Raw genomic sequence first — 18081 nt, 5'->3', positions numbered from 1 at the left:
GCGTTCCGGGCTTGGCTGTTGGCGGAGGGGCAGTGCCTGTGAAATGGAATTGGTGCGTTCCGGGCTCGGCTGTCGGTGGGGGGGCAGTGCCTCTGAAATGGGATTGGCGTGTTCCGGGCTCGGCTGTTGGCAGGGGGCTGTGCCTGTGAAATGGGATTGGCGCGTTCCGGGCTCGGCTGTAGGCGGGGGGCGGAGCCTGTGAAACGGGATTGGCGCGTTCCGGGCTCGGCTGTTGGCGGGGGGCGGTGCCTGTGAAATGGGATTGGCATGTTCCGGGCTCGGCTGTTGGCGGGGGGCGGTGCCTGTGAAATGGGATTGGCGCGTTCCGGGCTCGGCTGTTGGTGGGGGGCGGTGCTGTGAAATGGGATTGGCGCGTTCCGGGCTCGGCTGTTGGTGGGGGGCGGTGCTGTGAAATGGGATTGGCGTGTTCCGGGCTCGGCTGTTGGCGGGGGGGCAGTGCCTGTGAAACGGGATTGGCGTGTTCCGAGCTCGGCTGTTGGCGGGGGGCGGTGCCTGTGAAATGGGATTGGCGCGTTCCGGGCTCGGCTGTTGGTGGGGGGCGGTGCCTGTGAAATGGGATTGGTGCATTCTGGGCTCGGCTGTTGGCGGGGCGCGGTGCCTGTGAAATGGGATTGGCGCGTTCCGGGCTTGGCTGTTGGTGGGGGGCGGTGCCTGTGAAACGGGATTGGCGTGTTCCGAGCTTGGCTGTCGGCGGGGGGCGGTGCCTGTGAAATGGGATTGGTGCGTTCCGGGCTCGGCTGTCGGCGGGGGGACGGTGCCTCTGAAATGGGATTGGCGCGTTCCAGGCTCGGCTGTTGGCGGGGGGCGGTGCCTGTGAAATGGGATTGGCGCGTTCCGAGCTCGGCTGTTGGCGGGGGGCGGTGCCTGTGAAACGGGATTGGCGTGTTCCGAGCTCAGCTGTTGGCGGAGGGGCAGTGCCTGTGAAACGGGATTGGCATGATCCGGGCTTGGCTGTTGGTGGGGGGCAGTGCCTGTGAAATGGGATTGGCGTGTTCCGGGCTCGGCTGTTGGCGGGGGGCGGTGCCTGTGTAATGGGATTGGCGTGTTCCAGGCTCAGCTGTTGGCAGGGGGCGGTGCTGTGAAATGGGATTGGCATGTTCCGGGCTTGGCTGTTGGCGGGGGGCGGTGACTCTGAAATGGGATTGGCGCGTTCCGGGCTCGGCTGTTGGCGGAGGGGCGGTGCTGTGAAATGGGATTGGCGCGTTCCAGGTTCGGCTGTTGGCGGGGGGCGGTGCTGTGAAATGGGATTGGCGCGTTCCGGGCTCGGTGTTGGTGGAGGTGCGGTGCCTGTGAAATGCGATTGGCGCGTTCCAGGCTCGGCTGTTGGCGGGGGGCGGTGACTCTGAAATGGGATTGGCGCGTTCCAGGCTCAGCTGTTGGCGGGGGGCAGTGACTCTGAAATGGGATTGGCGCGTTCCGGGCTTGGCTGTTGGCGGAGGGGTGGTGCTGTGAAATGGGATTGGCGCGTTCCGGGCTAGGCTGTTGGCGGGGCGCGGTGCTGTGAAATGGGATTGGCGTGTTCCGGGCTCGGCTGTTGGCGGGGGGCGGTGCCTGTGAAATGCGATTGGCGCGTTCCAGGCTCGGCTGTTGGCGGGGCGCGGTGCTGTGAAATGGGATTGGCATGATCCGGGCTAGGCTGTTGGCGGAGGGGCGGTGCTGTGAAATGGGATTGGCGCGTTCCGGGCTCGGCTGTTGGCGGGGCGTGGTGCTGTGAAATGGGATTGGCGCGTTCCGGGCTCGGCTGTTGGCGGAGGGGCGGTGCCTGTGAAATGCGATTGGCGCATTCCAGGCTTGCTGTGAAAAGCAGAGCAGCTTTGTTATGTTTTGCGACTTGGCGGCCCCAGGCCCAGGACTGCCCCAAGATGGACTTGGCTGAAAGTCACTGATTTCCGTGCTAACAAGTTCTGTTCCACACTGTGTTCCTGTCAACTAATAAGCCTTCTGTTTTACCAGCTGGCTGAGAGTGCGAAGTGGGGGTCCAGCCCAGGGGTCCAGTCCAGCTGGACCCGCTGCAGGAAGTGCATGGACCGGGAGGCTGAATGCTCCGAGGTCAGACCCAGGAAGGCCGTAGCCGAGGAGGTTTCTGGCCCTGGACTGCCTGCCCTGAGGGGAGTCACACTAGTCCTGACTGACTTCATACAGGGCAGTTCCAGAGCATCGGGGCTGTGACTCTGTGACAACTGGTTGCATCTCCCTCCTGGTTCTCAGTAGGGTGACCAGACAACAAGTGTGAAAAATTGGGACGGGGGTGGAGGGTAATAGGATCCTATGTAAGAAAAAGACCCAAAAATTGGGACTGTCCCTATAAAATTGGGACATCTGGTCACCCTAGTTCTCAGGTTAGGAAGGGCATTGGCCATTGCTTTCCTGCAGGCAGCTGGAGCAGCTTCACCCGCCCCAAGGGTCTCAGCAAAAGTCTCACACCCTTATTCCCACCACTTAGACATTGGTGATTTAGAGAGGCTCATGTACAACGTAACAAGGGGAAAAACCCACCTCATCACACATGCAACTCCCAACTTGTCCATGTCTTTGTGGGGAGGGGACAGGTCACTGTCAGTATACCCTGCAGCATTGGGGAAGGTGCACTGGGGTGGGAGCCACCACGGCGTCTGGTCTTCAATCTTCAACTGACTGCTATTTCCATGCAGAGTCCCCCTCCCTTCTTCACTTACATTCTGAGTTCAAACCCGGCTGGTGACTCATGTAGGTAAAATTAGCACATGATCATGCAATTAAAGGATGGTGTTGTAATGCACTTGGCCAAGTGCGCAGAGTTAAGGTTGTTCAGGAAACTAGAACTGTGACAATTGCTGATTCCAGAGGGTTTGACTCTGCAGCCTTCTCTCTCAGCCTACAAACCTGCCCACATGTTACACGAACCGTGGCACTGTGGGAGGAGAAGGCATGATGGGGAACGCCTGGGTTTGCTGCCCCTTATGCCATAGCTGAATGGTGAGGACGGCTTTGCACGAAAATGCCTGGTTACAAGGATCTTTTCTCAGTGTGTGAATTAAATCAGCTAGATTCAAAAGAAAATTGGAGCAAGAGAAATTCCATCCCATGCTCCCAATGGGTCACCAGTCAAGAAGGAAGCAGGGACCTTCTAATGCCCCCGCAGGGACCCTCCCCCCCGCTGAAGGAGACACTGTTAGTGGTTATGTGGCCAGGCCACCAGAGAGGGATGTGACACAGGCTTTGTTCATATAAGTGTTACCAAGAGGGCAGTAGAAAGTTGGGGATCAGGAAGTTTTGGCTCTATCCTTAGCTCTGGGAGGGGAGTGGGGACTAGTGGCTAGAGCAGGGGCCTGGGAGACAGGACTCCTGGTGTCATTGGGTGGCGCCCGTCCATTGTTCTAACACAGCGAGTAGGACTGCCAACTTTCTACTTGCACAAAACGAACACCCTTGCCCCACCCCCTGCCCTGCCCCACCCCTTCTCTGAGGGGATGAAGGCTCTGACTGGGGGTGCTGGCTCCCGGGTGGGGCCGGGAATGAGGGGTTTGGGGTGCAGGAGAGGGCTCCAGGCTGGGGATTGGAGTGCGGGGGGGGGGTAAAGGCTCCAGCTTGGGGTGCTGGCTCTGGTGTGGGGCTGGGGATGAGGAATTTGGGGTGCAGGGCGGTGCTCCAGGCTGGGGCAAGGGGTTCAGAGGACGGGAGAGGGATCAAGGCTGGGGCAGGGGTTACGGCACGGGAGGGGGTCGGGGGGGTAGGCTCTGGTCAGCGCTTAGCCTCCCGCTCTATAATGTGGAGGTAGGTCCAGGCGGCTCTGTGCGCTGCCCCGCCTGCAGGCGCCGCCCCCGCAGCTCCCATTGGCCGCGGTTCCCGACCAATGGGAGCTGCAGCGCCGGCGCTTGGGCGGGGGCAGCGCGCGGAGCCCCCTGGCCGCCCCTACACCTGGGAGCCGGAGCGGGGACGTGCCGCTGCTCCCGGGAGCCGCGCGGAGCCAGGGCGGGCAAGGAGCCCGGCTTAGCCCCGCTGCGCGGCAGACCGGAGCCGCCAGGCCCCTCTTCCGCCGGTCGACCGCGCTAGGAGCCCCGCCCCCCCGCACGTCATTCTGAGGTGTCCGCCCCGCCTCCGAAAGCCCCGATTGGAGCATTTAAGAAAGCAGGAAATGACGATAGCCGATGGGGCGGGGGGACCGGAAGTAGAAGAAACGGTACCCGGAAGTGGCCGTCCACCCTTTTGCCCTTTTCGGTGCCGGTCACGTGGGAACGGCGCGGTGACGTACCCGGCTCGGCTCGGCATGGCGGACACGGCCTCGCAGGTGCTGCTGGGCTCCGGCCTCACCGCGCTCTCCCAGCCGCTCATGTACGTCAAGGTGCTGGTGCAGGTGAGAGCGGGCCGGGACCCCGCCCCCCGGGCTGCCCCCCGCCCCCCCGCGCGCAGCGACTCCCCCCCTCCCCCCGCCGCGCGCAGCCCCCCTCCCCCCGCCGCCGCCGCCGCGCGCAGCCCCCTCTCCCCCCTCCCCCCGCCGCGCGCAGCCCCCCTCCCCCCGCCGCCGCCGCCGCGCGCAGCCCCCTCTCCCCCCTCCCCCCGCCGCGCGCAGGCCCCCCTCCCCCGGTCCGCGCCGGGCGGTGACTCCGCGGGGCGCTTGGCCCGCCCCAGCCTCTGCTCCGCCGCTCCCCGGGCCGGCGCCCCAGCCCCCGGGGCTGCACGGTCCGTGGCCGGCCACCAGCGGCGCCGCGAAGCCTCCGCCCAGCCCCGGGGGTTCAAAGTCCGAGCAGCCAGTCGGGGCCGGGAGGGACGCTGCCCTGCCGAGCAGCCCCGGGCCGATCCGTGCGGCAGCTCCCTGCCGGCTGTGCAGGCCCCGGTGCCCACTCACAGCCCGGGGAGGAGCCGCGTTCTCTGCTCTCCCTGCCAGCCCGCATGTCTGTGCAGCGCCTAGCACGGCCGGGGGGCGCGGGCTGCGACAGAAATTATCCAGACCCAGGACTCAGCTCCCCGCAGCTGCCTCCCATACGGAGCCTTGAGAATGCCAGAGCCACTGATCCCAGAGTACCCAGGCAGAGTCCATAACTGCCCCCCCTTTGAAGCTACCACGACTCTCTCCTGCCCCCCACCTCCACCCGTCCATGATCCCCGGTTTGCTCAGGTCACAGTGAGAGCATCCAGCAGTTGCTGAAACCATTTACTCCTAGAGAGGGGGAAACCGCGGCACAGAAACCCAGGGACCAGGAGAGCTCCGCACAGCCCCATGAAGCAGAATCCACTCAGTCACAGGGAGGGGTTTCTGTCCCTGGCTCCCAAGGCAGAGTCCTTGCTTGGGGAGCCACTGCCAGGAGGGGGCGGGGAAGGCGTCTTTCTCCAGTGCAGGATATTGGCGTTGCTGGGGAAGGTGGCCGGGCAGGAGCCCTTGGGACCGGTACATAGCTCTCTCCTATTGTAGAAGAAATGCCTCTTTCTGGGCTTTGCTGCCGTCAGACACTCAGCAAACTGCCTGTCGCACTCGCAGGCCATCCTGCCGCAGACGCTCTGAGAGCGGCACTCCGTTCCCGATGGGCTACACGCAAACTCATAGGGCTGCCACTTCACTCTCCCCCAGCACTCTAAGGAGACCCTGGCGTGGCGGTAGCAGCAGTCATGGAGGAAGCAACACTGGTCCACTGCGTCTCGGGGTGTCCCGGAGCCCCCGGTTCCACAGTAGCACCCATACAGGTTGAGAGCGAACAGCGGGGTCCGCAGTCTCTGCCGGTAACACCACAGAGTGAGACCCAGCTCCAGAAGGCTGCGTCTCCCTCGCCTGCTGCGTTGAGCCTCATGGGCAGACTGTGACAACAAGGTCACCAGCACTAGCCACATAGCGAATTTCATTGGGTCCGTGGGCATCTGCCTTGGGGGATCCTGAACGGTCGGCTGCCCAGAGTGGCTGGGTCACTTTCTGCCGCTCTCTCCTCTGGTCCTGTGCTCCGTAGAGCTGCCCAGCTCCCTTCTGCTTTACCTGGTGACACTGGCTGGCTGTCAGGTCTCAGCCCAGGGTAGGAGCCGTCTTGGGCCACCATTGGCTGGAAAGAGGCGACATTCCAGCGGCAGGAGAGCATTTAACCCTTGAGCCCCCAGGGCGGTCCCCTGTATTCCCAGACAGTGGCCTGATGGAAGTATCTTACTCTAGGTCTGCAGGGCATGTGAGTGCCAGTGGAGAAACCCCTTGAAATCGTTGTAGAGCGAAACCCATTTGTAACCCAAGGAGCAGCTGGGAGGTCAGCAGAGCTGCCTGCAAGCCAGATTGCTGGGCATGACCCACGCTTGTCAGGGTCATGCACCAGCTCGTTCTGTGTCTGGCAGGCGCCCCACCCTCAGCAGCGTTGTATCTAATCCAGTGTCTGGGTACCAAGGATGATAAGTGAGAGCTCCAGAAGTGTGCAGGGCCCTTCACAGATACCGGGTCCCTGGCCAGAGGGACTTGCCACCTACTCTGGGAAGATGGAATGAACGAGGGTGGTATGCTGTGCGCTGGAGGAAGCGGGCCAGGGAGTGGGGGTGTTGGGGAAGGGTATTGCCCAGAGATGGGAGATGATTTAATTCTGGTTTGGTCCTTAATTTTCTTTGGGGGAAAATAATTGAATGTATTTGTGACTCTCCTGTACAATTCTAAAGGGCAGACACCGGGGCTCGCGGTCTCCCAGTGTGTCGCTGCCAAGGGGTTAACTCCGAGGCCGAGCTGAATCCCTCCCACTGGCAGACTGTGGAGGCATTTGGGTCCACCACTAAATATAGCGTCTTTGGCTTCTGAACCCTTCAATTAGCTGCAGGGCACTGACAGTCCCGGGCCGGAAGGAGGCACCAGAAAATCACCAGGCTTTGATACGGCCCATGGGCAGATTGCCGCAGACTGTCTGTTTGTTTTGAAGGTGGGATATGAGCCGCTTCCTCCGACCCTGGGCAGAAATATATTTGGGCGACAGGTTTACCAGCTACCGGGACTCTTTGCATATGGTGAGTCCCTGTCTCTGGCATGTATGTGGATTTGGGGATAGGGCAGGAAAGGAAGCCCCAAAGGGTGAGGGTTGTAGTTACTGGTGTAAATATGGGGGAGCCCTCTGTGCCTGGGGAGTGAGGCAGACCTCTCTGTTCTGGATTTCCTGGGGGGATGCCACCCTTGGGCTGTGCCACCAAGGCTAATGTGTTCTGAGAGAAGGAGTCTGATTTCACCTCCAGATACCCTGTTGCCCTGCAGAGAGTGCACTGAGCCGGGAACCAGGGGACAGGAGTTCAAATCTCACTTCTACTCACAGCTGTCTGTATTTCTATGCACTTCACAGCCCTTATCTCACTGACCATGATCTCGTACCCTGTCCCTAGCAGGCAGACAAGCATTAGCCCTCTCTCTAACAAAGGCATTGGTCACAAAGCTGCACAAAGTCATTTCATGAAGGGCTGGGACTAGAGTCCTGGTCTCTAACATTGCAGACCCACTGCCTATCAGAATGAATGTCCCAAACATATGTGCCTTGGTTAGCCTATCGCGAAGTCATATGCCACCCGCCTCCCCACCACGTTCTGCTGCTGTGTGCCCTGCTGGCAAAGCATGTGTCAAGTCCCCTTTGTGGCTGGCCCACAGAGGATGTCCCCATGACCCCTGTAGCCCCCGTGCTGGAAGCCTGCCTCTCTGAGGGCTCACGGGGAGGGCCAGGGCCTGGTAGTTACATGTGAAGGAACAACTCCTGTTCCTTTAATCGCACAGCAAGGAAATGTCCTTTAAAATCGGCTGGGGCAGTGGGGTCGGCGCCCCTCATACTTGTGGTGTTTCACAGCTAAGCACATTATGAAGATAGACGGAAGAGCCGGACTCTTCAAAGGGTTGACTCCCAGACTCTGCTCAGGCGCCATCGGCACCATCGTGCACGGCCAGGTGTTACAGGTACGCCGGGCGGGGCTGGAAGGCCGTAGCAAGCCCCTTGCGAGTGGCTGCTGCCCCAGGCTGTCTGCACGGCTGCAACTGGCCCCACCATGAGGGGGTTGGGTAATTGTCCAGGTCCAAAGGGGGTCCCTTGTGTTCTTGCTCCACACAGACGAGGCGTCCGGGGGGCTGAGTTCTGGCCCAGCAGGGTGTCGGCTCCTCTCTCAGGGCTCGCTGTGGTTTCTAGTGGGTCCCGGGGCTGTCTTCCCCTATGGGAGTGTTGGAGGCCACTTGCTGTCAGTCCCCATAACATTCTGACTCAGCCCGGCCTACCCAGGCAGCCGAGGGGCAGTGAAGCCCTGGTGCTTGTGCGCCCCTCCCTGGCTGCCTGGGCCCAACAACACCTCCATATCCCAGTGGCCGTTGCTGTGCTAACTCTGTCCCCTTGCTCCCTAGCGGTACCAGGAAGCTGACCAGGAGGAGGTATGTTGGAGCTGGTTTCTGGGTCCTTTCCCTTGTAGGCACCTCTCCAAGCTCTGCCCTGCCCTGGGGAAAGGGGAGATGGTAGGAATGTGTCCTGTCAGGAGCACAGGGGGTTGGGAGATGTCCACTCATACAAAGCCTGGTGTGGTCAGGGAGGTGGGGGGCTGGGTGGATGGGCCCAGCGAGCTGCAGGGTGGGCCTGGACTGAATGGCTTTTAGATGCTACTGCACTGGGAATATCGAATAACAAAGGGGACCAAGGCAGGGCCTGCTGCTCTCCATGCTGGCTCTGTGGGAGGGGGCAATGTCATTTGGGGGGTGGGTCGGGGGGAGCTCTCCTACCTCAACCTCTCTCATGCCCTCTCCGCAGGAACCTGGGGCCAGCCTTAAGGAGCCCGTGTCCTCGTGGGAGCAGGTCATCAAGGAGGTGAGCGAAGGCCCATGCCCAAGGGAACTTAGTGGCCAGGGCAGCATGTGGGGCTCGCGGATCCTCCGTTGCTGGAGCTGGATCCCTCTGGGGTGAAGTGTGTGTCGCGCTGTCTGGAGGGTTCACGTCCATGAGTGCCTACCTCAAGGCAGACTGTCAGAAGTGGGGCAGCCACCCCAGGCTGGGAGTGTGTGCTAGAATTAGATTTCATCACATCTGAGCTCCTGGATCCCTGTAACTGTCTGACTGTGGAGTCACAGACAGTCCCATTAGACTCTCCAGCCTGTCTTGCCATGCAGGCAAACTGGACTTAGTGATACATGGTCACTTACTCCAAAAATCACACCACATTCACGTTGCTTCCAGTCCCAAGGGACCAGTCACTTATCCTAGATCAGTTGGCACCCTGGGTCTTACGTCAAAGACAATGCCTGTAGCCAGTCCTGTAATAATCTATCTAAAGGTTTATTAACTAGGAAAAAGGAATGAGAGTTTTGTACAGGTTAAAGCAAGCAAACGTACACACCATTGAGTTACCATCTGAATCCCAAGAATGACAGAGCTGAAATGAGCAACAATTCAAAGTGTCTTTCCGGTCAGCCCCTGGGGATCTCTGGCTTTAGTTTAGAGTCCCTGGCCCTTTAGAGTTCAAACAGCCAAAAAAGGGGGGAAATTTTCCTGTGGCTTTGTCTTATTTCCTTCATTCAGCTCCCAAGCCCACAGGACGAGCTTCCTTGCACCTGGCGTTTCCCAGGTGCAATAGGGCCATTAACCAGTCCTATGAATCCTTGATGGCCCATCTGATTTTGCTAGTCCTTGTGGTTGGGCAGGGGACAATTCCCGGGCTTGAGTTCACAAGTTCAGGGTGAACGTTTTCAGAGTTCTAAAGCAAAACGTACCTATTTTCTTGCCACCTGGAATACAGACACTACAAGTGAGACGAACATAGGCAGCATTGTATAAGCGTTTCATAGAGTCTAAACACTACATTTTGGAATTTGGGAGGAGCAAGTGTTATAGCAGGGATAAGAGAGAGGCAAGACAGAACTGGGGGGAAGTGTCAAATCAGTATCTTAGAGGTCTGTATATTAATGCGAGAAGTATGGGGAATAATCAGGAAGAACTTGAAATGCTAGTAAATAAACACAACTGTGACATAGTTGGTATCACAGAGACTTGGTGGGATAATACGCATGGCTGGAATATTGGTATAGAAGGATACAGCTTGCTCAGGAAGGACAGGCAGGGAAAAAAGGGAGGAGGAGTTGCCTTATATATTAAAAAGTATACATTTGGACTGAGGTTGAGATGGAAATAGACAGACTTGTTGAAAGTCTCTGGGTAAGGATAAAAGGGGTGAAAAACAAGGGTGATGTCATGGTAGGGGTCTACTGCAGACCACCTAACGAGGAAGAAGAGATGGTTGAGGCTTTTTTAAAACTTAACAAAATCATCCAAAGCCCAGGACTTGGTGGTGATAGGGGACCTCAACTACTCCGACATCTGTTGGGAAAATGACACAGATTATCCAACAAGTTCTTGGAATGTATTGGAGATAATTTTTTATCTCAGAAGATGGAGAAAGCTACTGGGGGAGGCTGTTCTAGATTTGATTTTGACAAATAGGGAGAAACTGGTTGACAAATTGAAAGTGGAAGGCAGCTTTTGTGAAAGTGGTCATGAAATGATAAGGAATGGTAGGAGGGAGAACAGCAAAATAAAGACAATGGATTTCACGAAGGCAGACTTTAGCAAACCTATGGGAAGCAAGTCTAAGAGGAAAAACAACTGAAAACAGTTGGCAGTTTTTCAAAGAGATGTTATTAAGGGCACAAGAGCAAACTATCCCACTGCGTAGGAAAGACAGGAAGTATGGCAAGAGACCACCCTGGCTTAACCAGGAGATCTTCAATGATCTGAAACTCAAAAAGAGTCCTACAAAAAGTGGAAACTAGGTCAAATACAAAGGATGAAAATAAACAAATAACACAAGAAAGTTGGGGCACTATTAGAAAGGCCAAGGCATAAAACGAAATCAAACTAGCTAGAGACATAAAGGGTAACAAGAAAACCTTCTACAAATACATTAGAAGCAAGAGGAAGACCAAGGACAGAGTAGGCCCATTACTCAGTTGGGGCGGGGGGGAACAATAACAGAAAATGTAGAAATGGCAGAGGTGCTTAATGACTTCTTTGTTTTGGGTTTCACCAAGAAGGCTGGTGGTGATTGGACGTCTAACGTAGTGAATGCCAGTGAAAATGAGGTAGGATCAGAAGCTAAAATCGGGAAAGAACTAGTTAAAACTTACTTAGACAAGTTAGATGTCTTCAAGTCACCAGGACCTGATGAAATGCATCTTAGAATACTCAAGGAGCTGACTGAGGAGCTATCTGAGCCGTTAGCGATTATCTTTGAAAAGTCATGGAAGACTGGAAAAGGGCAATTATAGTGCCCATCTATAAAAAGAGAAATAAGGAAAACCCAGGGAATTACAGACCAGTCAGTTTAACTTTTGTACCTGGAAAGATAATGGAGCAAATAATTAAGTAATCAGTTTGCAAACATCTAGAAGAAAATAAGGTGATAAGTAACAGTCAGCATGGATTTGTCAAGAGCAAATCATGTCAAACCAACCTGATAGCTTTCTTTGACAGCGTAACAAACCTTGTGGATGGCGGGAAGTGGTCAAAATGGTCTATCTCACTGTTAGTAAAGTTTTTGATACTGTCTCCCATGACCTTCTCATAAACAAACTAGGGAAATGCAACCTAGATGGAGCTACTTACTATAAGGTGGGTGAATAACTGGTTGGAAAACCGTTCCCAGAGAGTAGTTATCAGTCACAGTCATGCTGGAAAGGCATAACAAGTGGGGTTTTTCAGGGATCAGTTCTAGGTCTGGTTCTATTCAGTATCTTCATCAATGATTTAGATAATGGCATAGAGAGGACACTTATAAAGTTTGCAGATGATACCAAGCTGGGAGGGGTTCCAAATGCTTTGGAGGATAGGATTATAATTCAAAATGATCTGGACAAACTGGAGAAATGGTCTGAGGTAAACAGGATGAAATTCAATAAGGACAAATGCAAAGTACTCCACTTAGGAAGGAACAATCAGTTGCACACATACAGAATAGGAAATGATGGCCTAGGAAGGAGTACTGCAGAAATGGATCTGGGGGTCATAGTGGATCACAAACTAAATATAGGTCAACTGTGGTAACACTGTTGCAAAAAAAGCAGGCATCAGTCTGGGATGTATTAACAGGAGTGTTGTAAGCAAGACATGAGAAGCAATTCTTACACTCTACTCTGTGCTGATTAGGCCTCAACTGGAGTATTGTCTAATTCTGGGCACCACATTTCAGGAAGGATGTGGACAAATTGGAGAAAGTCCAGATGAAAATGATGAAAGGTCTAGAAAACATGACCTATGAGGGAAGATTAAACAAATCCAACTTTTTCATTCTGGAAAAGAGAAGACTGAGGGAGGACATAACTGTTTTCAAGTACATAAAAGGTTGTTACAAGGAGGAGGGAGAAAATTGTTCTTAACCGCTGAAGACAGGACACAAAGCAATGGGCTTAAATTGCAGCAAGGGAGGCTTAGGTTGGACATTAGGAAAAACTTCCTAACTGGTTAAGCACTGGAATAAATTGCCTAGGGAGGCTGTGGAATCTCCATCATTGGAGATTTTTAAGAGCAGGTTAGACAAACACCTGTCAGGGACGGTCTAGATAATACTTAGTCCTGCCTTGAGTGCAGGGGACTGGACTAGATGACCTCTCGAGGTCTCTTCCAGTCCTAAGATTCTACATAAGCCTTTTTATAAGGCTAATCCCTATCTTGAGCACAACTACCAGACAAAAAGAACAGGAGGACTTGTGGCACCTTAGAGACTAACCAATTTGAGCATAAGCTTTCGTGAGCTACAGCTCACTTCATCGGATGCATTCAGTGGAAAATACAGAAGATGTTTTTATACACACAAACCATGAAAAAATGTACTGCCTCCTGCTGCACTCCAGGCGCATCTGGCTGTGTGGGGCAGAGACCCAGGCTTGCTCCTAGAGCTGGGCGTCCAGTCGCCGATGGGCTGTGTTGGATTTGGCCATGTGCCAGTGGCATGTGTGCTGTGGAGAGTTGGCTCCTGGCACCTCCCATAGCAGGCAGCCTGGGAGTGCTGAGACTCAGCTGCCCCCAAGCGGCTCCCCCGCAGCATTTCCACCAGCCCCCCACTGCCCTGCCTTCTGCCGCCGCCCCTCTCCCACCACCCCAGGGCCACCTCTGCCGCGGCCCTTCCCCTCCTTGGTTGCTCTCCGCTGCGCACGTGTCCTGGCTGAGCCCTAATGGCCTGTGTCTGTTGCAGACTTCCCGAGAGATGGTTGCCCGTTCTGCTGCAACGCTAGTCACCCATCCCTTCCACGGTAGGTACCCAGCGCTGTGGGGGTGGTTGGGTGGGGCTCACGCCCAGCCCTGCTCCGTGGTATCCACCCATGGAGACCAGTGCTGGGGTAATGGGCTGGGTACAATTCAGGACCCAGCCGATCCTCAGCAGAGCTCCCGGCTGAGTGAGCCTGTGAACCCTTGGTGCTGGGGCCTGTGACCCCGTGCTGATGCCCTGAGTTCAGAGGGCCAAGGTTCCCGGTGTGCCGTGTCGGACCCCACAGGACTGGGGTGGCGGGGGTGCAGCCCGGCTCCCCCATGCTGACCCTGCTGTGTCTGGCTCTGCCTGCAGTGATCACGCTGAGATGCATGGTGCAGTTCATTGGCAGGGAGACCAAGTACAGGTAAGGGCCCGGTGAGAGGGGTTGGGACCAGGGGTCCTGCAGGCGCTGCCAGGGGAGTGGGTAGCTGGTGTGGTCTGGGGGGGGGAGGAGGGGTTGGCACATGGGTGGCTGGCAAGGGGCAGTTGAGGACATGGTAACCCGCAGTCCCTTCCCTCGGGAGCCACATGTGACAGCATCTCTCTCCTCTGTCTCCCGTCGGCCCAGCGGCATCTTCAGCCCCTTCGTCACCATCTACCGGGAAGAGGGCATCCTGGGCTTCTTTGCGTGAGTCCTGCAGCCAGGAGGCAGTGGGAGCCCCTGGGAGGCGGGTGTGTGTGCCCTGCGGGGGCGGGAACGGGGGGAGGGCGCCCTTGGGAGGCGGGTGTGTGTGCCCTGCGGGGGTGAGAACGGGGGGAGGGCGCCCTTGGGAGGCGGGGGTGTGCGCCCTGCGGGGGTGGGAACGGGGGGAGGGCGCCCTTGGGAGGCGGGGGCCCATCCAGCTTGTCAGGGAAAGCAGCAGGGACTCTGCTGGCCAGGCTCCACCCTGTGGCTCAGAGGAAGGGGCCATGAATTCTCATCCCAGCTCCTCCTCTGGCCACTGCTGTTTCTGGGCCCTGCGTCACAGCCCAGGGGTCTCCCAGTCTCCCCCTGCTGGCGAGGAAGTTAGGGCAAGTCCCTGAATCTCGCTGTGCCGCAGGCCCCACATGCTGTCCGTGGGGAGACTCGCCCAGGATTGTCGGGTGGGGCCCAGCTTATCCCTGCAAGAGAGGGGCTGCCCCTTGTGCTGGAGGAGGCTCCTGCCAGCCTCGGCCCGGGGGGCACCCTCTGCTCACTCACCTGCTGTGTTTCTTTCAGGGGGCTCGTTCCCCGGCTGCTGGGCGACGTGCTGTCGCTGTGGCTCTGTAACATGCTGGCCTACCTCATCAATACCTATGCACTGGAGAACGGGGTAGGCCCCTGCAGCATCGCCCTGGTGGCTGCCCAGGGTGTGGGGCCTGGAGGCAAACGGAGTTCGGGGGGCACTGGGAGGTGACCCGCTCAGCATGGGAAGGTCCCATCTCTGCTGGGCCTGGCCTGCGCTCCCCTTTGTGTGCGGCCCTCCCAGCACCGGGCCGGGGAGCCTGTCCTAGCAGTGGCCGCGACCCACATGGGGTTGGTTTGGGTTTCAGGCCCTGACTGAGCCCAGCGTGCAGACTCGGTGCGGGGAATCGGGGCAGAGGCAGTCCCCTGTGTCTGGGGATGGAGGGGCCGGGCTGTGGCAGGGCGCAGGGTCTCCTTGTTCAATGCAGTTCCTTCCCTCTCTAGGTCTCCACCATGAGCGAGATGAAGAGCTACTCACAGGCTGTCACTGGAGTGCGTGTGTAACCCCTACTCTCCTCTTGGGGGTGGGGGGCAAGGGTAGCCCCACAGAGCTGCCCTGGGGTGGGAGGGAACCATGGGGGGGTGAGGTTGGTGCCCTCATGTGAGTCTAAATCACTAGCTGGTGCTTCATGGTGGGTGAACTCTCCACCCGCTAGTGCATCTTGGCCTGGCCCCGCCCCCGGGGCTCTGCCCAGCCGGCCCCCTCCCCTTGGGCATGTTGTGCCCACTGCCCTACCCGTCCAGCCCATGTCTGTCCCGAGCAGGCACTGCTGCCTGGCTCAGACCATGTGCTCTCTGGTGACCTGGGAAGGGAAGGACAAAGACCTCCTCTCCCAGGAGTGAGTCAGTGAGTGCCAGCGAGCTCCCTCTCTGGGCCAGGGCCCTGCTGAGATACCCTCCCTCTCCATTCCTTGTGCTCCTGGGGCTGGGGGGCTCCAGGCGGGGCTGCGAAGCCAGCACCCTGCCCTGCTAATTGCGGTCCATCTCTCGTGCCTGCAGTTCTTCGCCAGTATGCTGACGTACCCCTTCGTGCTCGTCTCCAACCTGATGGCCATTAACAACTGTGGGTGAGTGCCCTGCACACCGTCCTGAGCCAGCTGCACCCTCCCCCTGCAACGCGAGGGCGCCTGCTCCAGCCCTGAGGAGCAGGGGACGCAGTGGCTCCTGTACAGGAGGCAGGGAAACGCAGCATCTCCCCCCACACATCCTATAGGGTTTGCTCTGGGAATCCGGAACCAGGCTTCCCAACTGAGCTCCCATGACGATGTTCCAGCCCCTCGGGGGCTGGGGAGAAACCCTTCGGGGGGAGCGGAGTCGCTGTCAGTGGCTGCTGGTGTGGAATGTGAACAGCTGGCACCGGCAGGCGAGAGGGCTCTGCCCAGCCCAGACATGGCACCGGGTGGGTGGCTGGGGACGCTGAAGGCTGCGACGTTCAGATACAAGGAGTTGGCTTTTCCTCCAATGTGTGAGGGGCCTGTGGAACTCACTGCCACTGGAGGGAGCTGAGGGAGGTTCAAAGAGGGACTGGACCGTTTGAGGGAGAACACAGCTAGCCAGAGTTGAAGGGTGCTGAACCTCCTGCTTTGAGCTGGAGCTCATCCCCCAGGGAAGCTGAGCTGGAGCAGTGAGTGAAAGTGGCAAAAGCCCCTGTGTGTCCACTGTCAGACCGGGGTAACGGCGCATCCACGGGTCTGGGAAGGGAAAGGAGCCGTGCCAGGAAGAGGCACCTTCTCCCAGGGTAGCCTGCAGCCCTGCTGGGGCTGGTGCTGGGAACAGATCACCCCCCACCTGCAGAGTCACCCCCCCGCGAAACACCTCTGGGCCTAGCGACTCGACGGCAGAGTGGGACGGGGGGACAGATCATCCCCTCCCTGCTGCAGCTGGCAGAGCCGCAATCCTGGGCTCCGGCCCCATCTGTGGTGTGTGTCATCCGTCTGTCCCTCCCCCCACCCCAGCCTGACGTGGAGCTAGTTCTGGCTGCGCTCACAGCTCACTCCCTGTCTGTCACACAGGCTCCTGTGGCTCCCCTCTTCCCCAGATGCTTGGCAGGCTCTTGGGCTCCCTGGCCATGGCCCTGCAGCGCCTCCCCTCCCGTGTCACCCTCGGCTGCTTGCCAGGAGCGAAATCGCAGGTTGCAGCCTCCCAGAATAGACCTGGGCCTGTTCGGGTGCGACAACCTGTCCCTGTCCGCCCTGCAGGAGCAGCTGGGACTTGGTGGGGTGGGGGAGGTCTGCACTCCTGAATCAGCTGCCACCCCCCCCCAACCCCCCACCCCGGGGAGCGTTGCTGCTGCGGCCCTTGGCCATCTCACTAGGGAGCATCGGCTCTGGCCCCAGGAGAAAGGCTGCTCTCCTGGTGCCCGTCTGCCCCTCTGTAGTGTTGGGGGCAGGAAGCTCTGGCCATGGGGGAATGGATGGGGGGCAACTGGGGGTCTTAGGGCCTGGCTGAGCTGCCTGGCTCGGGGCCCTGTTAAAGCTACGTAGCTCAGAAGGGCTCAGACAGGAAGTGGTGCTGGGGAGGCCAGGGAGGGCTCTGGGAACAGGCTGCGGTGGGGTGGCCGGCAGGGGGCGACCCAGCTGCTGCCCCCGGGGCGACTGGCTGCTGCAGAGGCCTTGGCGGGGCCGTTTGCAGGCTCGGAGCAGGGCTGTCTCTCACTGCCACTCCCTCCCCCCTCTCCTCTCTTGCAGGCTGGCTGGTGGCCTCCCCCCCTACGCACCCAACTACTCCTCCTGGTTAGACTGCTGGAGCCAGCTGCTCAAGGAGGTACGTCCCAGCCTCACCCCAGCCCCCTAGCGTGGGGACGGCATGTGTGGGGAAGCCGTGCCTGGCACTCATCATGGGGTGGGGGTTATAAAAGGGCTGGGGCGTGCTGGCCCTGCGGCGTGGGTAGGAGGGCTGGCAGACTGGGGCCTGGGTGCCCTGCCTGGGTGGCAGGCAGAGGGAAGCAGGGCAGGCCACCCTGACAGCCCTCTCCTCTCCTCTCCGTGCAGGGGAACATGAGCCGAGGCAACAGCCTGTTTTTCCGGAAGGTGCCTGCGGGGAAGCTGTACGTGTGGGAGGAGAAGCGGTTCCGCTGAGGCCGGAGCTGGGCGAGGGGCCCGGGGCTGGGCCGGATGCACTGAATGATGGGAGAGTGGTGATTTCTATACAGTTTTTTAAATAATGATTCAATCTTGGGAAATGGAGACTGTGCGCAAGTCTGAGAGTCAGTCATGGGGCAGTGCAGGCTGGCTGGGGGGGTCGTTTGCCTGGCTGGGGGTGGGGGCACTGCTCTGGTGGGATAGCTCCCTGGTGGGGGCGCTGTGCCCTGGTAGGACGGGGGCGAGGCTGGCTCTACCCCTGGGTCTGCCTGCAGATGTGCCCGCCCACCCTCTGCTGTCGGTTCTGGCTGTGAAGGACACACCCCACACTGGCCTGGTGCCCCCGGCTGGGACCCACAGCGCTGCTCCCTGTCATGGCTCCCCAGGATCAGTACTACGCCCCAGCTTTTAAACCACTTCTTGGAGGAACCCTGTGACGTGCCATCCCCCCAAGGGGATTCTCTCTTCCTCCAGGGCCGACCACATGGCTCCAGCCCTCCTGCTTCACCCCACAACCTCTGCCCAGTACGTCCCACTGAGCAAGACCCCTGGAAAGGCCTGGCTGCTCTTTGGGGACCAGTGTCCCCCAGCCAGTGT

At 58.5% G+C, this 18081-nt stretch overlaps 1 protein-coding gene across 1 annotated transcript; it reads left to right on the top strand.

Moving 5' to 3' along the window:
* Positions 1-4169: 4169 nt before the first annotated feature.
* MTCH2 (mitochondrial carrier 2) lies at positions 4170-17609 on the top strand. The gene is made up of 13 exons (XM_074954476.1): positions 4170-4354; positions 6873-6957; positions 7776-7882; positions 8318-8344; positions 8715-8771; positions 13144-13201; positions 13513-13564; positions 13769-13828; positions 14399-14492; positions 14849-14896; positions 15404-15471; positions 17092-17167; positions 17395-17609. Exons 1-13 carry the CDS (start codon positions 4268-4270, stop codon positions 17479-17481), a joined length of 906 nt encoding a protein of 301 aa, XP_074810577.1. The 5' UTR covers positions 4170-4267; the 3' UTR covers positions 17482-17609.
* Positions 17610-18081: the final 472 nt, after the last annotated feature.

Source organism: Natator depressus, chromosome 6, assembly GCF_965152275.1.
Source record: "Natator depressus isolate rNatDep1 chromosome 6, rNatDep2.hap1, whole genome shotgun sequence".
NCBI lineage: Eukaryota > Metazoa > Chordata > Testudines > Cheloniidae > Natator > Natator depressus.
Note: the sequence above shows the minus strand (reverse complement) of the source record. Positions and strands in the feature narration are given on the sequence as shown.